The sequence below is a fragment of the Morchella importuna genome (assembly GCF_003444635.1).
Source record: "Morchella importuna strain M04M26 chromosome Unknown Morimp01GS014, whole genome shotgun sequence".
NCBI classification, from domain to species: Eukaryota; Fungi; Ascomycota; class Pezizomycetes; order Pezizales; family Morchellaceae; genus Morchella; species Morchella importuna.
This window is the reverse complement of record NW_025763411.1, coordinates 17,857-40,652: the sequence shown is the minus strand read 5'-3', so window position 1 is coordinate 40,652 and position 22,796 is coordinate 17,857. Positions and strand designations below refer to the sequence as shown.

Below are 22,796 nucleotides of genomic sequence, written 5' to 3'. Positions count from 1 at the left end.
GATGTTTACTACACGGAATAAGTTTGTATATTCTTTTATAGTTCTTGAGCACTATTTTGCCCTGTTTGATAATCTTCTGTGGTGGCTAAAAGATTGATGATGGTTCATTGTGCCAAGAAGATCTTGATCTACCTCGATGTATAATCTTAGGCTGCTTAATACCGTAGGTTTTCAGGATATCACTATTGGAATCTCCTATGGCTTAAGGTCAAGAGGAGAATGAGAGGAATGTTTGAGATGCAATACTGGTTAGATAATTAAGAAACAGCACCGCTTAGATGGACACTCTATCATCAATCCCACCACCATCCCTCAGCCCAGTCATTAACACCACACAGTAGATCCCCTTTAATCCGGTGCGGCCCAGGCTGTAATAATGCCTGATCGTTTTCATCCGTTGGACGGTACCCACTAAGTCACAACTCAACATCATCCATTTCGCTAGGCTTCATCAATCCACCGACTTTCATTGCCTTTTCTCTTTCCGCTCGTCGTGCTTCTTCGGCAGCAATTTCCCGGTCCTCGGCAAACAATTCAGTATTATCCCCTGCAGAGAATTCCTTAAGTTGGATTAGAAAGTCGCGGAGGTTGAGTTTAAACTTCGGAAGGTCGTTGTTTAGGGTGAAAAGGCCATCCACAAAAATCTTCACTTGGGTTCTATAAAATGATGGCGTAAGCATTAGTTTACTGATCAGTAAGATGGGAGAGACCAGGACGACTTACGGCTGAAGATGTGGGAACGCATTTCGGAGAAGCCCCGCCACATATTCCCGCAAAAATTGTGAGTTTGTAGTGCCTACTGGTGCCTGGTCCGGTGTGTAAAGGGGTGTCTGAACCTTTCCAGAATCTACGAAGTAGAACATTCTTGATAATAGCAGTGCTTGTAACTTGAACCCTTTAAAGCCGTTAATGACAACCCGCATGATCATTTGAAAAGAAGACTTACCAGCTTTGTGATCTGCATCTGTGAGAACAAAGAAGATGTCTTGCAAGATAGGGATGAAAAATTGCTGGAAAAATGCACTCGCAGTTTGAGGGTCTGTCTCGGCAATATTATTGATCAACTCGATGCACATGTTCAGACCGGCTGCTTCGACCTCTCTATTATCGTGCTTGCTTGCCCATAAACAAGCATCGATGACGAATTTGAACTGGCGATTATCAAGTTTAAGAAGCGCTGAAAATTCGTCAGCTAGCCAATCATTCCTCTGTCTCTCAAAGCCACGTGTAGCTTACCAGGAAAACAATTTAAATTGATGGCTCTGAGGAGCTTGAAGAACTCCACTCTGTGTTCAGGATACTCTGAAAAGTCCTTGTTGATCATATCAAGCGTGCACTCGAATACGTTTTCCATGATAATGGGAATTTTGTCCTCCATCAAGCCGTGCAACTTGCTAATTATAGTTGACATGACATTTAATACCTCCGCATCTCGAGCATCCGGTACGTTACGGTTATAATCCACCAATATCGCATCTAGGAGCGGTGGGACTATGTTGTCGTTAACCATCTCGAGATTGTCCGCCTTCTGCACGTAAGTCTCAATCAATTTCAAAATTTCTTTCTTTACAGTACGAAGACCACGAATACGGGGCTTTTTTGGTGCAATAGGACCTTAAATAATGTTAGTAATGGGGTAAATAATTATACACATTTTCTATTACTTACCATCTCTGGCAACACCTTCAGACACCATTTGGCTAACAGCACGGTACATGGATAACATATCCATGTAGATACGACCAATTTGAGGATAGAAATAACTTCCAGTCGATGTGCAGGCTGCCACATTTGTTTTCATGATATTACCGATTATTTTGACCGTCTCAGTATTATCTAGAATACTAGGATCCTGGGTCGCCTGTAGGATGATGGCATCCCACTGTACCAGAAAGGGTCAGTATTGAGGTAATCGAGTTTGATTGGGGGTTTATTACAGCTTGGTTTGGAAGAGCCATCAAGTCTTGAATCAAGCGTTCTTGAATGCTAGACTGCCCTTGTGCACTGATCATGTAACCGCACGCCTCGTAAAATGTGTGAACTTGTTGAGGTGATAGGTCGCGCGTAATTGTTTGCATAGTTCGCACAATTTCTTCTATAAAAGGCTCGCTCTCTCCAGGCTGGAGTGCTACGAAATGACGTCGACATTTTTGAGCAATTTTGATGAACGTGTCACAAGCCATGTCCTGGACGCCTTGAAAGGAGTAAGCAAATTATCTCCAAATAACAGGGCACCTTGCACATACCCTCATGTGTCTCGTGCATGAACTCAAAAAGTTTGTTCACCACAGTTTTCAAAAACTTCCAGTGCGCCTTAAGAAACCGAGGGTATTGTCCGACAATATACATAATATTCGAGGCTACCACTGCCTTATTGTCCTTTCCTCGCTTCATCTCCGTGAGGCCAAGAAGATCCTTGATGACTGTAACCAGAAATCTCTTTTCGGTCTCTTCATTCATGGCACCCGAGATGGACCCAATGGCCCAGCATAGGGTGTTGCAATTGGGCCATGACCATTCAGACCCATCAACTTGCTTGGCCAATTTTTCAGACATAATATTCTCGGTATCCACTACATCCAGATGAGTGAGATAAACTAGACATTCCCGGGTTGCCTTATACAACTGAATGGTATCGCTTTCCTTGACAAATTCACGAACAATTTCCCCTTCATCGTTCTCTACAATTAAAACCTTTATATATAATTAGTGGTTGGTCAAATGATACTGTAATCATTACCTGTAAAACGTGAACTAACCTCTTCTGGCCTAACCATTCTTTCGATCATGACTTGTCTCAAGTTCGATAGAACATCTGTATACATATGCTTTCTCAATGGAAAGTTTGCATGTAGGTTGGGATGAAGGGCGCCGCCTCCACTAGCTAGCCCCACAGCACCGATCTGTCCCATACTAAGAAGAGGATTGATATCAGTGATTGGCAGGGACTGCATTTCTTCATAAAGCTCTTGAACAAGCTTGTTCCAGTATTCAAGACAGATTTTAAAGATCTCACGATCTTCAATCTGTGAAATACGGATGAGATAGAAATGGGAATGGGTAAGGTAGTCTTTGTTAGGTAAATTCTCGATAAGCTAGTTTACTAGTCAATATTGATAGGACCTTCAAACTGAGACATGTTGGAAGAATACCTTGAGATGTGGGGTGAAAAAATTGCAAATGAACAAGGCCAGGTTTTGAATAAATTCCTGATCTCTATTATTACTTGATGGGTAAACATAGCGGAGATCTGTAGACAACGGAACGATCTTTGAAACTGTTGTCATAACGTTGGTAAACATCTCAACCAATTTCTCGTCGTACTGATATTGGTTAACCTGAAGGCCTCCGATTTCGGTCAAGCACTTCATGGTAACATTCCGAAACTCGGGTTGCTCTAGGAACCGTGTGCGGAGTGTTTCAATAATTGGAGTCTCGAAAATATAACCTAGAGGAATCCAGTTTAAAAAGCGAAGTAACGTCTCCAGAGTTGCCTTGATGAGACTTGGCTGCTCAGCCATTTGCAAAACCTCAGAGCAAAGCTGGAAAATGGAAGAAAACTCCTGACACATAGTTGTCTTAAGATTTTTAGTTTTAGACTGCGTCATTTGCTCCGCCGAAAAATCGAATACTTCCTCCGAAAGGAGCCGGAGAATGGCCATGTTGTTTTCACAGATGGAGAGATTGCTCCGACATGAGCTGATTATTTCGTTGATGAAATCAGGCCAGTCATGGGGCCAGTCTTGCTTCAATATCGATACCAACACAAGATTCAGTTTGTTGATTAGAATCCTTTGTTGATTCAAACTTTCTGGTGAAGATGAGGCCTGGATGATGAAGCCAACAACGAAATTTCGAATTCCTAGAGACATTCAAGTTAGTGTGATGCCTAATCGATTGCTCTACAGCCCGCCACTCCTGCATTCCCCGCCGCGTCTTGGTCTTACCTTGTCGTTGCTCTTTGGGTAAAATCTTCCATCGGGTCTGAATAACGTTATCAAGAACCTGGAGTCCAAGAACTGAGAGAGTTAACGATATGGACGAGAGAGGTATAAGAAGATTCTTACATTTAGTTTGTGGATAATTTGCAGACTCTAGCAACTTATCCACTAGAATCCAAGAGTCTGGATTCTCGCGAAACTATTGGTCGGATTAGCATTAGAGAGGAAACTTAACAGGTGCCATGAAGGCGTTTACCTGATTCAAAACTAATTGCGCGTTTTTTTGCTGTAGAAGGTCAGAAAGGTACAAAGAAGATAGGGAATAACAACTTAGAAGAGAAGAGCTCACGTCTGAACCCCTTCCCTCGTAGAAGGTGCGGACGTGCTTGTCCAGTTCATCGATAGAAATAGTGGCCATGTTTATATCTGTGTTTTGGGTCTAGGTAAAGATGTTTATACCAGAGCTCCAGCAGAACAAGCAATGAACAACAGATGTGTAAGTTCAAACTTCCTGGAAGGGAAGGTTTCTGGGAGTTTCTTGAATGATTGAGATGGCGGGGTAGGAGACGAGGGGACCTAAGACTGCATCCAGGGTTTAGCGAAGATAATAGTAATTCCGCAGTTATTACGGGCTTTACGTACACGCGAAGGTTCCTCGACGTGTAGGAGAGAGATGCACGATTTATTCCAAGAGAATTGTGCGAAGTACTTGACAAAGAGGGAGAGGCTGTAGATGATGGGCAAAGGGCGGGGCGGCTGGCCTGTATCGGTCATGAGATGAGTCAGCCCTCACTTTCAGTAAACACAAGAGCCGCAGTTCTTGGGGTACATAGATATATCGGCGACAATCTAGCAAAACCGTCCGCACAACCAAATCCTTATTCTGAAGAATCATACAACGGATAAACTCCAAATATTCCTAAAGCTCAGAGAATCTTGGCGAAGGCCGAGAATCAAATTTTCAACCATTTGTCCCATCAATTAGAAGCTGTACAGTACGGTAGCAACTGGTGAGGCCTCGTTGCATTGCAACCCAGGTACCTTTTGCTAGATCGACACCCATACATGTATGCAACCACGAATTTTGCAACAGAGATAAATACATGCATTAGCGGGAATTGGCAGTCATGTGACCTAGAATTTGGCTGAGAAAACGTCCGGGTAAGCAGTTTGCTGCATTTATCGGTCTTCGGAATAGAGAGGTTTCGCAGCGTCCGACAACGAGGTTTTCGCATAGTTAGGGTGCATAAAGTCACGCATATGGCTTCATATGCGCAAGTAGGTCAATTTTTTCGTTGTCGGATACCAAGCATCAGTATATCATAAGCGGATGTATCAGCTTAAGGGCTTATGCCATAGTCTATGACTGCATGCAGAGTTTTGTACCTAGAATCAATAAAACTACATGATAAAAAAAAAAAAAAAAATCAGCTTAAAGGCTGCATCAGACAATGCAAGTTTCTGCATAACTACATGTACCGGGGGGTTCACCTTAAATACCGAGACGCCTTGGATTTTGTATGGGAACCGCCCATGGCAACCAAAAAGCAGCCAATGAATTTTGGTCTTGGCCCTGAAATTTGTATGGGGAAAAAAGTACGAAGACACTTCATATATACTCACTCAAAAATCTAAATATTTTCCTAAAAATACAAAAAAATAACCAAATGATAGCCCTTGCTCTGGCCATCACCTTAATAGCAATCCTAAACTTTCAAACATGTTTTTCGTGGAGTTCAGAAAGAACATCAGTGGAAAAGAGGGAATGGAGGTTGCATTGCTGCAACACACACAATTCAAATAGACGCCTTCCCGGGCCACTCGAACACCCCCCTCACTCGAACAGTTGATGCTTATTGGTGGAGAAGCCCAATTCAAGAGGTACAGAAACCGGTTACAGCGCAGATATTTTCTTTTTTAAGTTAACTGTTCGAGTGAGGGGGGTGTTCGAGTGGCCCGGGAAGGCGTCTAACCTCTTGGCCGCCAAGTGTCCTTTTTTTTTTTGAATCGACCAATAGCAGACGCCCACTGGCCCTTACAGCCCAAAATAAGGTTCTCAGTACTTACCCTTAATCCCCGGTACACCTACAAGAATTCGCAGAGGAGAGTAGTCAATTCACTCTGGCATACTTGGCGCATTGTCGGATGCGAAGGAAGCAAAACCTCATTTTTATTCTTGTTTGTTTATTTTTGCGCATAGGTCCTGCAGCCTGTAGGCGCACCTCCTATCTGAAAAGACGCTGCGAAACCTCTCTAATACTCAGAGATGCCAAAAACTTCGCAAGTTGCTGCTTTATTACAGTAAATCGTTTCCTAGGTAGGGCACGCTAATGCATGAGATACCTACATGTACCGGGGTCAACCATAAATACTGAGGATCTGATAAGATAAACACAGCAAGATTCCCTTATCAGATTCTTCGTATTTACCTCAACGCCCAGTACATGTAGCTTACTAGTAATATTGCAGTCTGAACAGGGTATCCATTGGGGCTGCTAGGTATCGATCAGGTCTGTAGTCTCAAAGGCGACACAGCGACGCTCAGAACCAGAACAAACGCGTTGACTAGGCTAAACATTAGAAACCCATATACAGTTGCCCTCCGTTATGACGAACCTGGATATTCCAAAATCTCTCGTTCGATACAGCAGATTATTCTTTATAGCAGATTTGTGGCTTTACATGTATGTATGTACCACTACATGTAGCTATCACATTGTGAACACTTACCTGTGCATGTGGCTCATTTTGTCGAACTCTACGTAAGACCCGTGAGCCACGCAAACTACATATAGTAGTGAGGACTTTATTACAGAACGTCCCTATACATAACCACGGCTAGGGATAATTGGTTTGGAAAGTAGGTACATGTGCTCAAACAAAGATGCTTATAGAGTACATACTCACTCGATAAAAAATCTTGGGCTACTTGTATCGAGATCGAGGTTGACATGGAGCGGATACCGGCCTTGAGTACATGTATGTAGATACAAAGTTGTGTATTTGATTTTGAACTGATATCCATAAATCCTTTATAAATTGAGGCTCTGTCATGATTAAGATCGCGACGTGGTAATAAGCGTCGGTCTCGCGGTGCCCTCAATTGAAGCGTTGATTATTTGGCTTCTAAGGCTTGACGCTGAACCCAGATGTGATACGTATACCCCAAATCGGTATTTTGTTCTATAGATACTTTAAGTTTTTTAATTTTGGGTGATCGCGTTGCAATAGAGCGTACATGTATTTACTACATGTAACCGTCAATTCTGACAATCGACACTCCGCCACTCTCCAAAGTGGCATCCATAAGTGTCATTTTTGGGTGGGGTCGCTTGTCAGGCTGTGAAATACGTTAATATACTTGGAGGACACCATAGTACATGTAGTTACATACATGTATCATCCTGCTCTTGCAGCTTGCGCATTCCATGTCACCGTCAATTCCGAAGTGTCAATTGTCAAAAATGACACTTAGCAAACACATCTAGGTACGCTTTAATAACGACCGAGTAACCCTATTGACATAGGTGTGCTGATTAAGGTGCCTTGGCACGTAGCTAAATGTGGCTCTTATGTACCGGATGCCACACTGCCAATTAACTCGCCACAGTTTCTTGGGAGGATTTAAACCACATGGTAGTCCCGCGAGGCCGTAATTTCATGCTACAGCGATTCGCAGGCATTTGGCGAATACACCCATTTGGCGAATTTGTATGTAGCAACCAGCCAGCAACCAGTAAAACCTCGAGTTTGACTAAGATATCTTGATTCTTATTGGCCTTAATCCCTGTTCGCCAAATGGGTGTATTCGCCAAATGACTGTGAATCGCTGTACCCATAGTTCGGAACGGGAAGAAGCCTGGTAACTTATCCGAGCCACCACAGCCTCCAACGGTAACGATACCTATTACATACAGTCCCACATGTAGTCCTGGCATGTGTACTTTCTGAACGGCTAATATGCCGCATAAAGCACGTTTGTTACAGCTACATGTAGGTACATGTAAGTGCATGTATACATATACATGTATTTACGGTTTCTCGGGCTGAACATTGATCTAGACCCCGCGAAAGTGAGAAAAATGAGATGGAAGAGGTATGGGTACAGATTATAGAGATGGAGGGATCAATGGTTTTATAAGTGGAAAGAGAGAAAATGAGAGAGAAAGAGAAAGAGAGAGAGAGAGAGAGATCATCTAGCACAGTACAATTAATATTACAGTAATTTGTGGAGGAGTACGATAGCTGGAGTGCTAGGATCCACCGACCAGGTTGCCTGCCAAGTACTGCAATTTCCGTGGGAGGCCTCCACCCGATCAGGTACTGTGCCTTTGATCCTTGTTGGTGTGGCCCCCTTTCGCACATTCCTGGACGGCTCGCATGGACTCCAATTGGTCTCCTTTGCACGACCAAGCTACTCTACCACAGGGTTTCTCTGTACCTGCTCCTAATCCCTGAAGCGATGAGGGAGCACCGATGCAGGATGCAGCGACATGCGTGGGAGGTTTACCAGACTGTTTTGTCTACGGTGGAAAGCACGAAGAAGCAGGCCCAAAGAGGCAGAAAGGGAAGTAACAGGCTCCATGTTTCCTGTTCTTGTTCATGCTTGTGTGAACTTGGCTGGTAATCTCTCCACAGCCGCTGGTGGGCGGGCTGTCTCATCATTATTCAGGCCTAGACAACAGCCAATTCTTTCCCTTGTCCAATCTATGCAGGAAGCGGCCTCTCCTTTCCTTTCCCCGTTTTTGTTGTTTCCCACCCATAACCACTACCGTCCTCCCTTCTCTTCTTCCCTTTCCTCTCTCTACCTCTACCACCACCACATCGTTGGGCTCACCAGACAGAGGCTCTTCAGTCAACGCTGCTCTACAGCTAGTAAGCCCATTCAGTCATTCTTTTACCCCTCGAAGGGCTTTCCTCCATAACCCTCTTTTGATCTTTCGCACCAGTCATTCCTTACTCCCCCTCCCGTCCAAGTTCACTATTATATGAATTTCTTTCCCTCTTTAGCATCACTTAATTACGCCAAACACATTCCTTCGATTAATCCGTAAATATTGCTCCGCCCAAATCAATTGATTTAACTATCACCATTTCGCATTAATACAACCCCAATTGAGAACAACCTTTACTCCAAAGAATCTCTTACATAATAGAATACCCCAACCGGCCGTGCTGTGAAAGTCAGATAGTTTGGATATATATATATATATATAGTTCGAGGTGAGTAAGGGAATTTAGATGAAGTTGCGGTGGTATAATCTCTAACATTGGTACCTAAGAAGCCTTCAGCGTTTTCTAATTATGCATACCCGCGGGCACCACCGTTTGCACGAACTTGTACGTCGAAAAGCGACAGAGCTACCGACCATTATCCATGATGTGGCCACACCAAGCTTGAACAAACGTGCAACTACAACTATAATTGCTGCGACAGCGACTTGCACCGAAGGAGATCCAAGCCCACGCTGTGAGCTTCCAGCCAATGCTACTAATCAAACATTGCCAATTTTATTAGGTGCAATGTAAGTAATCGAGCGAGCTTATTGAATCTATAGTTATCTGACCTCGAGTAGGGTTCCCATTTTTATTGCCTGTTTAGTTTTGGTCTATCTTCACCGCAGACATACTCAGAAGCTGAGGAAAGAGGATGCCATGGACAAGACGAAAAGCATGGACTTTGGCATGGAATTTGGGAGTGGTAGTGGTGGAAATCGTTCCAAAATTCCGCCCGCTCACCTTGCGGACGGCGAAAAGTCAGATAGTCGTAGCCGCCGACAGGTTTCCCTTGATCTCGACGTTGCATCACCATATCTTCTTCCGGCAGGCCTCCATTCACACGATACTCTACAGACGATGGGTGCAAGCAATGATGACAGATATGGGCGTCCCATGACAGCTGGTAGGGATTCGTCGATCTACGCACATTCCATACGCCAAGACGACAGTCCTGATGGTTCTCGGACAAGTATGAATGGGGGGCTGCTTAGCGGAGCTTCGCCAATGCCAATGTCCACGCCTCCTCACCCGCGGGGGCCTTCTACGCCCAATACTTCCCGCAGTGTCCCACAGATTACCGTCCCGTCTCCTGCTGCCGTGAAATCCCCTGTTTCCGGGCTACCTTTAAACCCTCGTGCTGGACCCAGTAGTCGTGAAAGCGGGGAACAAAACACTTCAGCTAAAGAGATCGAGGTGCAGCCACCGGCTCCTCAACAACCAACTAAGGCACTTCCTCCTGCGCTCACAATTGGCTCCTCCAAACAACCCCCCCAAATTGACATTCAATTCGATTTAACGGAGTCTTCAAGACCACTTTCAAACGATCAGAGTGAATATGGCGAAGGGCCTCAATTTCGCCTATCTATGGCCTCAGAACGAAGTGAAATGGAGGATCCAATTCCTCAAGCGGCTGGTCGAAAGAGCTTGGCCCCAGGAGCGTTTGAGGACCGCAGGCTTTCGATTGGGTTCCGTCCCCTGCCTCCAGAAGGAACAGCCGATGAGAACGCAGAGGAACGGGCAATGCGAATTAGGTCATTTTACAAGGAATATTTCGAGGATACGTCTCCTGCTCCCCCATGCCTACGCAACCCAGACACAACAGACAAGATGAACATCAAGGGGAATATCACGATGATAGTGTTGCAGTCTATGACCAAGAGACTGGTAGATTTGTAATACCTGGAGCAAAACCATTTGCAGAAGCCCCAACCAGACGTGCAATGACTCCTCCTCCTCGCATGCCACCAAGATTTGGTGGGCCCCCACCAAGGAACGGGTCTGCTGCCAGCGGTCACTTTATGCCGCCTGGTCCACGGTCATTCTCCTCTGCGAGTGGGCGAGGACCCCCTCCTCAACGAAAGCCAATGCCCCCCCCTGCACCGCTTCACCTTCTACCCACGCCTTCAATGCTTAAGGAAGATGCCTTCGCTTCACCGGTTATATTTGCGCCCTCATCAAGAATTCCAGGAGATGGTACAGAATCCCCTGGCCTTCGTGGGGGGCTTCGCCCATACTCACCTAGTGTATCTCCACACGTACCGCTTGCATCTGCTTTCGATGAGCTCTCCCTTCTTCCCAACCCTCATAGTCTGAGAAATTCCTCTACGTTCACTGGACTTGATTTCGCTCCTCCACGCAAGTTTAAGAACGATGATGCAGTAAGCGACGCAGGGAGCATTAGGAGCAATAATAGCGGCGTAACAGCTCAGCAAATTCAAAATATCAGGAACGGCGCGTATCGCGTGTCACGCATTCCCCAGGACGTCGTTCCTGCCAAAGAGGCGATTTCGTCCAACCTCAAACCTACCTGGGATATGCGTAAGTAAGGAAATGTGGTCTGTTGTGAGTTAGAAATGGTGTTCGGATCCAATATAGATTTCTTTCGTTCGGGTGTTCTCTTTGGGCAGCGTTTTCGACAATGATTTCCAAATCCGAAGGAACGCAGGCGACCAGCGGCAATATTTCCTTAATTTCCTACATTCTTTTCTTCACGATTTCTGGAGGTTCTGGTGATATCGAGCACAAGGTCGGGCCAATTGCAAGCATAAATCAACCAATAACGACGTGAGTCATGAGAGCGGAGGTGGTCCTTTGAATTTTAAAGCTATGTTTGAATCGATGTAATTGCGTGCAGTGCGTGCTTTTGTTATTTTGTCTGGATAGATGGAAGATGAAATTTTCGAGTACAGGGGTAAAAAGTGTTTCTGAAATACGCTCATTTTTGAAGTAGGATTGTTCTTTCTTTCTCTTTCATCCGGCTTGTCCAACTTCAGACTTGATGGATGTTGAGGGCCAAAGTCACATAGGGAGTTGATGCCTTGTGGGCATTATTTCGGTATCATGGGTACATATGTCTCTTTCTTATCTAGCGGTGATTCATTTTATTCCTTTTTCCCTATCTATTTCTCCAGTTATTTTGTCTTCATCTCACTGGTGTTTCCTGGTTTCTGCCTTGAACTGGAAAATGGTCAATGCTATTAAATTAGCCCGTTACCAGGTATTTTTTCTCTCCTTTTTTCTTCTTTGTAAGTACAATATAGGTTGTAGTATTAGCGGGATTTTATTTTATTCTTTGGCAACAATATGAATACGGTACTGTAGTATGTGCACTAGCTAATACATACTTCATTCTTTTCATCTATGTCTCATGTGCTGTAAAATTTAAGGACAAACATGAATGCTACATTATAATAAATGATCCGTGTTGTGGCCATACCCCGTGAGCGGTAAGCTGCTGCACACCGTAGACATTAAAACTCATCTAATTTGTTTGACGGTATTCTTGGTCTGCAGGATCCAGATTATACGTCGATTTACCAGAAGTTATCATAACTAATATGTTTACAGTTTGTACGGTAAAGTACTGTGAGTTATGTTAAAACTAACGCTCATTGTATATGAACAAATCCGCGGTGCACACAGATTACTAAAGTCTTCCCTAACTATATGGGGAGATATTGGCAGAAAGACGGAGTTAAGTGCGGAAGGTGATGATGGGACGGCCTACCAACCCAATTAACCAAACGTCACGAACGAACTATCAGTTAATCACATAATTAGCCAATAAACATCAGGAAATATCACCCAATGATAACCTCAATCATCGCGATCGCTCACTTCACAATCTTCTTTGTATGATCTTAGCGGCGGGGTGAATTTTAACTAATGCAAGGCTCACTTTAATTGAATACTCATGATCTAGAATTTTTCTGTTTGCTATTTGTTTTTAAATTATTTGGAGAGCTAGAGTCCAATGATCACGAGAGCTTGAATTGGTTCCTTCAGATGTGTAATTATAAATTCAGTGCAAATCTTATACGGACGTTGGCACAGGTAATAAAGCAGCTTGTAATCGTCAAAAATTTATTAATAGCATATATACTCAAATGACCAAGGGTGTTACTGTCTAAGGTACAAACTATTTTTTTCAACACATGGCATGCTATATATATGCCATAAAAAGCCTCCCCCCCCAAAAAAAAAAAAACTGCTGTAACAAACGGACTATAACGGAGTGCAACTATACCCTACCTAGGACTAGAAATAGTAAACCAATATTTACGGAGCCCAGGAATCGAAACCGATGATGTTTTCACGACTCGAATATCGAATTTGATGTCAATGTCTTTGTGAAGTTTTACTTGTGTACTGCTTACGCTAATTAGTTGCAGCTTGTAGGTAGAGGAGAAAGCCCCTTACCGCCCACCCTTAGCTCCTTCTGCACTGGGGTCCTTACATACATACAATACTGTATACATACATGTACTCACCGTACTCTCTCCATTCACACCCTTAAATACATGTAATCGCATACAACCTACATGTAGGTACATGTATTGAATATCACCACGCTAGAGCATAATATTTCTTCGTCCCTTTGCTCTCGTCCTTTTTCTTCACGTGTGGAAAGTGCACATTTTCTAAGCGGGATAGAGAGCTAGGCTCCACAAACGCATAACCATCGCATTTTACCCTGTCCCTTTCTTTTTCACCATCTTCACTCCATATCTCTCGCCCTTCCCCTTCCCCTTCCCCTCCCTCCCCCTTCCTCTTCCGCTTCTCGCCCTCCTCCACTGGCTTTTCAACCGTTGCCTCCCTGCCAGGTCATCGCTTCTTCAGCCTGGGTCAACTTGGGCCCTATCCACTCATTTAGTCATTAGTTGGACGCATTCGCTTGTTGTCGCTCTCGCTTTTGCTTTCGATCATCTTTCTGATCCCCATAACCTTTTATTATTCACTTCGATATTTACAACCCCTCTCCCCCCCCCCCCCCCCCCCCCTCCCTTCCTCTCGATATTCCCACACTTACATTTCTTCCCGCATGTTGAGTCGTTTGCGACCTGCATCGTATTTGCTTCTCTGAATCACTTAAGTTCTTCCAAGCCCGTTACCTAACGATCTGCACACCAAGCGTGCGTCGTGAAGTTTGCCATCTAAACGATGTCTAGTTCCAATATTACCAGTGCGTTTCTGTCTTCAATTCCACCTTCCCCCACACCCCAACCTCCTTTCTTACTCCACAAGCTCCCTGAAGATTCTTTGCTGACATCTATAGCCCCGCCTCCGTCTCTGACGTCTGTAGTTTCCACCACCTCTTCAGTGCGTGACTCTACCACACCTTTGCCATCATCATCTACGGCACTCCCGACCACTACGTCCCAAACAGTTCCTACCACAACAACTCAACCAACAACGTCTCCAGCATCCCCAGCCACTACGCCATCCACCACCTCGACAACGCCTTCTATTGTCACCGCAACTCAACCACCAATCACAAGTACCTTCCAAACTGTCATTGTAACTACTGTTTCACCATCAAATGAAACTCCTCGGACAGTCACGCAAACCATCACTTCGACCAATATCACCCCAGGAGGAGCGACAAATCTATCATCATCCGTTTTTACATCTAGCGCCGCAACTACCGGCACTTCTACCGCAGAGCAACCAACCAGCTCTTCAGCGGAAAACTCTAATGCCGGAGGTGGGGGTTGAACGGAACAGCAAAAGTGGTAGTTGCCGTAATTGTTCCTATTATTGGTGTTGCATTTGTTGCAATACTTATGTTGTTTTTATGGAAGAGGCGACAAAAGACCAGGGCCGATGCAGAAGCCAGGAGGAAAGAGGTTGAGGAATACGGATACAATCCCAATAATGATCCCCATGGTGGCGCGGCATCAACGGCGGCGGGTGTTGGGGTCGCCCGGAGTAATAGTAACGGTGAAGAAACTCTTTACGAAATGACAGAAAGTGATGGGGCTGGTTATAGAGGATGGGGGTCGACAAACGGAGGGAGAAAAGCGTCAAATATGGGCTCGAGTGTTGGGACTAGTGTACCAATGTCCCCTGTTGGGATGGCATTTTCGGATGGGGGTTTCACTCAGCAACAACAGCAACAGCAGCAACAAAATATCATTGGCCCTGTCCCAGATGGGTATACGGGCGTAGCGACTTCGCCTAGTACATCTACCTTCCCTGCGGGCAACTCACCTTCTGTTGATGGTTCAAATGCTCCTTTAATACATGGGAGTCGGCCTTTAACAGCAGACTCTAGTGTAATTGGAGCCATGAATGGTCCTGCCGCGGCGGAAAATTCCGGGGGAATTCATAGAGGCATTTCCAATGCATCTTCAAATTATTCCGCAATGACCCAGTCAGATCAATCTGATATTGGTCAACCTATGTCCCATCACGATGCCCAATACTATGGTGTGGATGACGGGTATGAGGATGCATATTACTCCTCAAGGAACCCCGCCCATCCCTATTCAGGAGATAATGGTTATGGACCAGCCCCTGTCATTAGGGATGTCTCTGCTAGACGTAACACTCGCATTGAAACACCCACAAGCACCCACTTTCCTCAACAGGGTAATAGCGGTATTGCCCAGAATTTTTAGGAACCGCAACGAGCTAAAGCTTGTTAATAATCCCCGAGGTTTCTAGAAATTTGTTGAAAACTTGGTAGTTATTTCTTTTTGTCCTTCCTTCTTTCTAGAACGACTTGTCTCGCACATCTTTAAGACCAACCATTATTCTGTCTACATCATTCTACAACGTTGTATTCCGAGGTTTTTGTTCTGTTGCCTTTTTTTATCTTATCTTTTAACCTCCCCCCCCCCCCCCATCTACGCATTTGAAACATCTACCAAAGGTACAGATTTTAGTGCTTTTATGCCATATCTGTCATTTTTTCTAAATTCTACTTGTTTTCTCTTTTGCCCCTTTTCCTCACTCTTATACATATTGTATTTCTTTGGGCGAAAAGGTGAAATATCAACCTTTCTAATGTTGGAGATATTGACCCTATTGGCCTTTCTGAAAATTGCTCCGGTTAGCTGAAAAATGGCAATATTTGAGTGTATGTTCTTCCGAATGGTGTCGGGTACAGGTTTTCTCGTGATGCGTGGTTGAAAAGGTGCGGGGGTTCAAGTCTGGGTTATTGTATGTACCTGCAAAGGCCAGGGCGACTGCAATAGGCTTGGCTGTTAGGCGTTGCGGTCACTCGCTTTGCGGCGAGGATGGAGTCCGATTTACTATTCTCATGCGCAATCAGACTCATGATTTCATCCATCTTTGTTTTTATTTTGGTACAGTAGCAGAAGCAGCATTCTTTTATACTACAGTACGGTTTACCCAAACGTACTTGCGTACCTTGTTTGGTTCCTACCCGATCTCACATGTATTTGCTCCGCTTCATCCACTATACCTCGAACACGCATCTGCTCCTTGGTTGCGCATGCACTAAAGTCGTGAAACGTCCTGAACTGAAGTAATCCAATCTACTTGGGCACACGCAGTATCTATATATCGGATCGCTCGTTACGATATGTCATTCACGCATTAGCTAACAATGAAAAGCCCCATTAACATGTCAAATGAGTGGATTGGAATTTTAGTATGCCACCAGTTAAGTCAATGTCAATATACCAACCTAGGAGTCTCTAATCGGTGCTCAACAGGTGAACATCACAGTGCACTGTAAGATCATCTCGGTGTTTATAATATTATAAACCGTTTTCATTGAAAAGGAGAACTTCCATACTTTTGTGGTATCTATAGGGATTTGCAGAGATGCCGAATTAACGTTCTGTACTGCATGCATAAGCATCTATTCTAACCAGTGGGTCGGATGATTCGATTTCATAGACCCGAAATTGAATTCTGTGCATATATCAACGTTAACGTCTACATCTAGTGCTAATAGAGCCCACATACAAATAGATTATTGGGTGTCGTTTATTTGATGTTGTCGAGGCTGCTCTCTTGAAGTGCAAACATCTAATTATTCATATCGTCTTACAGTGGGGGTGCAATTGAAGAAACTGAACAATGGTGTGAAGTCAACAATTTCCCATGGGTACGTACGGGACTCTAGGTATGTATATATTGTAGGTGTTTGCTGGTTGGTGAAAGGCCGAAACTAGGGGGACCAATAGCGTGAGAGGTTCCACAGATATTTTCAGCCACGTTGACATCGATACTGCTGTTCAGAGGTAGAAACGATGATGCTGGATCTGAGACCTGCGTTTTCGAAGCCGATCACTGGCCAAGGCTCGCTTAAAATCCGGGTAATACTACATGTATGCATCTACATCCGCCCACATCAATACCGCAAAAGTTGGAGCGTTGCACCCGGGTGTTAAATAAGATCCTGGTAAGTTTCTCTCACCAAAAACTGAAGGATTCGCCACAGTTCGAGCAAAAATTGGTGCTTTTTACATACCAGGATTTCCTCTAACGCCCAGGTGCAACGCTCCAAATCTTGCGGTATTGAAGGACATGAGGTGGTTGAGTTGTGGAGCCTGCAGATGGCACCAGACCGAACACAAATAAACGGCAAAGCTTACGAAAGTACCACATGTCGTGATAACACCGTCGATATTCATATTATGTGGTACTTACTGTGGCTGCTTATAGAGCTGCAGAGTAGAATGCATATGTATTAGCAAAGAAGTGAATAAAGAGGTGAGGTGGAGTTTGATACCGGAGATTCACTCTTCCTCAGTTCCTTGCGTTGGATTCAGTCGGTTAGATCGATATAAATAAACAATGGTGGTTCAGGGCCTGTAGATCGAGCTCGATTCTTGGATACGGCCCTTGCCAACATTTTATCAAGCCAACAACAACAGCCGTAGAAGAGCGCACGTTTGTCTTTACAGATCCCTCATTGGCTCTCAACCATAAATCCCTTCACGATATTTGGAACCCACGGGCGATTCCTCCGCGCTCTCTGACCGCGAAATACATTTTCGAAGAGAGGGGCAAAGGTTGTCAAGAGAGTGAAGGAAAGAGGAGGGTAGGTTGCGTTCCAATATGGATGCCAGCAACTTCCACCAGGGTGACTGACAGCTACTGTTGATGAAGCTCGGCCTTCAGTCTCTGCACGCTCCCCTCTTCATCTCTACTTCGCATCATCAGTTATCAAGCACTCAACCTTCCATCCCCTGACTGTAGGCTGCAATAGTTCTTTCCACGTGACAGGAGGAAGCGGGCATCCCGAGTAGTTGCGCCCCGCCATCTCCGGAGCCTCACCATAAGCCAACGGCGGTAGCATAAAACAGCATGTGAGAAAACCGCATCTTGGAACTCTTGAGCAAGTTTATACTGTTCTGGGATGCACAGAGTAAACTGACATTTCGAGTGTGTACAGGAAGTTCGGAAAAACTTTAGCAAAGCGGCAATTAGACATCCCCGAGTATGCGGCCAGCTTTGTCAACTATAAAGCTCTCAAAAAGGTCTTGCTTTAGTTCATTCTGTATTCCTTAAATCCGAATCTAACGGTTATCTATACATAGCTTATCAAATCACTGGGCGCTGGAGTAAAGGCACCAGCTCCTCCAGTACCTTTCCAAAGCCCGGGAGGTCGTTCCTTCAGTAACCCACAGGCTACCTTGCAAGCAAATAAAGCCACCTTCTTTTTTAAACTGGTCAGTTTGACCTAACATCTATTAGTATGACCAGTAGCTGAATTAGGAGCGGAATTAATACAGGAAAGAGAGTTGGAGAAGGTTAATACGTATTATTTGCATAAAGAGGCTGAAGTAGGACGCAACCCCGCCGTATTGTACACACAGGCACTGACCTTAGCGGCAGCTGAAACTGCGGTTGAAAACATTGATAGACAAGAAGAGACTTATACAATCCAGGAGCGAGACTACCTCTAAAATTTCAGCAACATACATTACTTTGCAGGAGGGATTCCGACAATTTCAACATGACCTAAGCAAGTTACAGCAGTTTGTTGAAGTCAACGCTACCGCATTTTCGAAGATTTTAAAAAAGGTGATTTAGAAACATATATATATATATATATCTGCAGTACCCGTGGATCAGGTCGCTAACAAAATGCTTGCAGTGGGATAAATCGTCGAAGGTATTTTAGGCCTACCCACCGAGTCTTCTGAGGCCAATCTACTTACAAAATGCCTCGCAGTCACGGACAAAGGAGCTTTATCTTTCTAGAGCGGTAGAAGTTCAACCATGTTTCAACCGAGATGTTATAACAGAGCTCTCGGACCAGGCAACAACCAGCCTTCTCGAGCTCGAGGCTTGGGCAGAGGGGGAGAATATCTCTTTTGACAGAAAAGGGGGCGAAGGTGCTCTCACCGGGCGTTTGCTTGGCACAGACGAGAGCGATGCCGATGCCGAATTTCTGAGAGCTATCTTTTCCGAGAATACCACCGTTTTGAAGGAATGGATAGCCCGATTGGAGGGATCTGGAAACGCGCGTGAGAAGGTCACTAGAGCCTTTCTTGCCGCTATTCCCGAAGGTTCCGAGGAGTCACTTGGAGTACTTATGGAAACCAACCTAATTGATTATCATTCAGAGGATGAGATCAATGAGAGAAATTGTCTTCACGAAGCTGCAAACGCTGGTAGAATGTCAATTCTCAAGGTTGGATTACAGCAAGGGGTGGATGTTGCTCGAGCTGATGTTTATGGTCGAATACCATTACACTATTCCTGCATTCATGGACACGTTGAAATGGTAGAGATATTAGTTGATGTCAAGCCGTCGACGATCGATGCCATGGACCACGATAATTTCACGCCGTTGATACACGCTATAACACAGAACAAACAGCAGTGTGTCTCCAAACTGATTGCCTGCAATGCACGGATAGATCCTAGGCATGAGCAGGACTATATTCCGCTCAACTTGGCCTGCCAGTATGGCCTTTGCGAGATTTCGGAAATTCTCCTCAAACATAATGCTCGTATCTTACCAGACGCAGAAGGCCTTTATCCCCAGCACTTAGTCGCAAGATCTGGCGAGTCAGTACGGCTTCTAATGTTACTAAAGCAGTATGGAGCAAACCTAAATGAGGTGGACAAGTTATTTCAATGGACGGCTGTGTTCCATGCTGCAAGCGAAGGGCATGTAGAATGCCTGAAGGCTCTTCTAGAGAGCGGTGCTAGGAGTGACATTTTAGACGAGAAAGAGCTTTCTGCCATGTATTATGCAGCTTGGGAGGGTCATCTCGAGTGTATGCAACTTCTTTCGGCGGCAGGTGGAGGACTTGGTATCGTCGGAACCTTTCCTCATAAACCATCACCTGCTTCAATCGCCTCAACGCAGTCTGGAACACATATGACTATTGACTCCGATGGAATTCCCGATCTCTCTCTCCCTCCCCCCATCCTTCCTCTGCGTCGATATGGGCACAATTTCCTTGAAAATAAGACCTTCGTTCAGCTCACTTTCCACGAGGCGGGTACTGAGCCAATACTCTTTTACCAGGACGACAAATATCCCGCAGCTAGGCTCACTATATCATCGAAGTCATCGGATCTCATTCCCCGAAATCTCCTCCTTCCTCTCAGCGAGGATCTCAAAACAATATCCTTTCAAATTGATACATTGGATCAATTTACCATAGATTTCGACATATACCCAACCTTTGGGTCTAAGGTGATTGCGCGGACGATTGCTTTACCGAATACCTTTAGCTCAAGTAGCTCTGGTCATTGTGTTTTACCCCTTTTTGACCCTCGCCTTCGGGCTATGGGGCGAATATCTTTCGATTTCCAGATAATCAAACCTTTCCAAGGTGTTCCACTGGAGATAACCCATTTTGCAACTTATTGGAAAGCTACAAGTCAATTTGAGTCTCACCCGAATGCACTTATTACTGGGTCATCTCTATCCGGAGAGTATGTCCGTCTTTACATCCAGCTCACCAGAGATTGTATTCCTGTATTATACCCTAGGTGGACGATATCCTTCGGTGAGCTTGAGGTCCCTGTTTCTCAGGTTAGCTTCGCTCAATTTCAAAAGGTTGGTGCTCAATCTGGTGTGGGCATCAAGCAAAAGCTATTGGCAGTCAACAATCTTTCGGAAGTTTATCTCATACTGGCATACTCGTTTACTGGCCTCAACGAAGTTCTGTCAATTCTGCCCAGTGAGGTGCACCTTGACCTTAACATTATCTATCCGACCTTTGCCGAAGAACAAGAGTATGGATTGACGGCCACGCCGAATGTTAACACCTGCGTCGACGCTATATTAAATACCGTATTTGATCATGCCAGAGCATTAAAGCTAACATCACATGATTTAACAAGATCTATTGTCTTTTCTTCATCAAATTCTAATGTTTGCACCGCGCTCAATTGGAAGCAACCAAATTGTGAGATTGACTTGAGTCATTAACATGAATAACATAGTCGATGCTAATATATTTCAATGTAGACCCTGTGTTTTATTGTAATGACCTTGGGAAAGAGCCAGGTGACGATTTGAACGAAGTAGCCTCAAGCGCTAGGAGTTGTACGTCTATCAAGGAGGCTGTTAGATTTGCGTCAAACAACAACTTAATGGGACTCATATGTTCTTCTCGACTCTTAGTAAGTCTATTCCAAGCTCCAAACATGGCAGGGAATAAGTAAATTTATTCATTTCTTTGTAGGATATTGTGCCAGCCCTTGCACAAAGTGTAAAGGTCGCGGGCTTGGTTTTGGTTGCTCACACCGCAAATGATCCATCCCCAGCTATTCTCGCATCTGTCGATGGTGTTCTAAGGAAAGAAGGGGTTTTGAAGTTTGAGGAGACAATTGATATGTGAACTTCTAAGAGGAGACTTCTGTATTACTATCTTTTTGTTCTAATTCCTTCTTTCTATTGAGTAGAAGATGGAATTACTGAGGGGATATTGATATTCTGAATTCATTTTCTAGAAGCCCCTCCTTCGACCAGGGTGTAAATGTATCCCTATGTACACCTATGTACATAATATCTACATCCTCCAGTTTGAAAAATGTTGTGGAGAGAAACTCAGGATTGAAGAGATTCTAATTGGGGGAACGGATCGGCTTTAGAATTATCAAGTAGAACTACTTGACGTCCATCGTCCATGATCAGGTCCCACCGCAGCGTCTCGAACTACAATAACGGCATGTTAAGTAAATAAGAAATCTACAAAGTTCATGGGATAGGACGAGAAACATACCATACCCATCCTCGTCTTTCGCACGCTTTTGAAACGCATAAGGCCCTCACCCTTCGTTCCTTTGACTCGATAAGATATATCAATATCGCCATGGAGCTGACTCAACTTCCCGCTGATCCAAGGCATCTTGTACTTGTAGGTAATCTCATCACCAAGGAGCTGTCGAGCTTCGGGGTGGACACGGAGCGCATAAAGGGTTGATGAAACAACGGAAGTGGATGACTTTTGGTAATTGAAAAGAGCAAGCGTACTGGCACCCAAGATGACAAGGAAGACAGGAACGGATATGAGGGTCGAGCGACGGGGACCCACGGCTGTTAGGGTTCTTATTATCAGTCCCAGCTATAATCGAGAGTAAGGAATGGAATCTGACCTGGAAGCGCACGGTCGCTCCTTCTCTCTGTCAAAACCTGGCCAGTTTTGGGAGCGATGGTGATTTTACGCGATCGAATTGAGCACGCATTACGAAGAAGATACCTCGAAGATGAAGAGAAGAGGCAGCAGTTTGTGGTTCGGATAACCATTTTCGCTATGGTGATGATTGGTTTCAGTTATCAAATGACGTTGGAGGTCGAATGAGCTTAATGACAAACGCCAAGACTCGGAAACAGATATGTGTAGGTACGTGTACATGTATGTACATATGACGTGAAAATCATCTCTTCCGCAGTTGACGTGCTAGGCCTACGACGGCGCGGTGATATAGAGTACCGCAGAAACTCGCCAACTTGATTATCTCCGTGCAGGGATTTCTTCATTGATGATTGGCTGAAAGGCAGAGATCAGCTTCAGATATTTCTTCTACAAGTTAGTTTTTGGTCAGATCCGCTAGCAAAGTTCGTGAGTTTTTGCGGTATATTAAATATAATTCTATAAACTCGCCAGTATAGAGTAGGTCCCCCAC

The 22,796-nt window shown here is 44.6% G+C and overlaps 8 protein-coding genes across 8 annotated transcripts; 5 read left to right on the top strand and 3 right to left on the bottom strand.

The window, feature by feature from the left end:
* Positions 1-416: 416 nt before the first annotated feature.
* On the bottom strand, positions 417-4,836 carry LAJ45_05190 (uncharacterized protein; the record flags this gene model as incomplete). Its single annotated transcript, XM_046114762.1, has 16 exons — positions 417-657; positions 724-895; positions 947-1,177; positions 1,237-1,614; positions 1,669-1,882; positions 1,938-2,194; positions 2,247-2,694; positions 2,760-3,095; positions 3,153-3,862; positions 3,948-4,019; positions 4,068-4,140; positions 4,198-4,227; positions 4,291-4,367; positions 4,432-4,523; positions 4,584-4,702; positions 4,771-4,836. 16 exons carry the CDS (start codon positions 4,834-4,836, stop codon positions 417-419), a joined length of 3,516 nt encoding a protein of 1,171 aa, XP_045971799.1.
* A 4,409-nt stretch (positions 4,837-9,245) lies between these two features.
* LAJ45_05189 (uncharacterized protein) lies at positions 9,246-10,616 on the top strand (the record flags this gene model as incomplete). The annotated part of the gene is made up of 2 exons (XM_046114761.1): positions 9,246-9,466; positions 9,518-10,616. 2 exons carry the CDS (start codon positions 9,246-9,248, stop codon positions 10,614-10,616), a joined length of 1,320 nt encoding a protein of 439 aa, XP_045971798.1.
* Positions 10,617-10,660: 44 nt separating this feature from the next.
* LAJ45_05188 (uncharacterized protein) lies at positions 10,661-11,719 on the top strand (the record flags this gene model as incomplete). Its single annotated transcript, XM_046114760.1, has 3 exons — positions 10,661-11,258; positions 11,348-11,504; positions 11,668-11,719. The coding sequence occupies 3 exons, from the start codon at positions 10,661-10,663 to the stop codon at positions 11,717-11,719; spliced, it is 807 nt and encodes a 268-aa protein (XP_045971797.1).
* Positions 11,720-13,880: 2,161 nt separating this feature from the next.
* On the top strand, positions 13,881-14,435 carry LAJ45_05187 (uncharacterized protein; the record flags this gene model as incomplete). Its single annotated transcript, XM_046114759.1, has 2 exons — positions 13,881-13,902; positions 13,996-14,435. 2 exons carry the CDS (start codon positions 13,881-13,883, stop codon positions 14,433-14,435), a joined length of 462 nt encoding a protein of 153 aa, XP_045971796.1.
* A 68-nt stretch (positions 14,436-14,503) lies between these two features.
* On the top strand, positions 14,504-15,340 carry LAJ45_05186 (uncharacterized protein; the record flags this gene model as incomplete). Its single annotated transcript, XM_046114758.1, has 1 exon — positions 14,504-15,340. The coding sequence occupies one exon, from the start codon at positions 14,504-14,506 to the stop codon at positions 15,338-15,340; it is 837 nt and encodes a 278-aa protein (XP_045971795.1).
* Positions 15,341-16,395: 1,055 nt separating this feature from the next.
* On the bottom strand, positions 16,396-16,918 carry LAJ45_05185 (uncharacterized protein; the record flags this gene model as incomplete). Its single annotated transcript, XM_046114757.1, has 5 exons — positions 16,396-16,419; positions 16,486-16,530; positions 16,592-16,604; positions 16,659-16,721; positions 16,809-16,918. The coding sequence occupies 5 exons, from the start codon at positions 16,916-16,918 to the stop codon at positions 16,396-16,398; spliced, it is 255 nt and encodes an 84-aa protein (XP_045971794.1).
* A 574-nt stretch (positions 16,919-17,492) lies between these two features.
* On the top strand, positions 17,493-21,508 carry LAJ45_05184 (uncharacterized protein; the record flags this gene model as incomplete). The annotated part of the gene is made up of 12 exons (XM_046114756.1): positions 17,493-17,498; positions 17,560-17,739; positions 17,808-17,860; positions 18,005-18,007; positions 18,094-18,178; positions 18,239-18,370; positions 18,434-18,484; positions 18,537-18,725; positions 18,799-18,816; positions 18,877-21,073; positions 21,136-21,290; positions 21,353-21,508. The coding sequence occupies 12 exons, from the start codon at positions 17,493-17,495 to the stop codon at positions 21,506-21,508; spliced, it is 3,225 nt and encodes a 1,074-aa protein (XP_045971793.1).
* A 209-nt stretch (positions 21,509-21,717) lies between these two features.
* Positions 21,718-22,416, bottom strand: LAJ45_05183 (uncharacterized protein; the record flags this gene model as incomplete). Its single annotated transcript, XM_046114755.1, has 3 exons — positions 21,718-21,825; positions 21,893-22,206; positions 22,266-22,416. 3 exons carry the CDS (start codon positions 22,414-22,416, stop codon positions 21,718-21,720), a joined length of 573 nt encoding a protein of 190 aa, XP_045971792.1.
* Between the last annotated feature and the right edge of the window lie 380 nt (positions 22,417-22,796).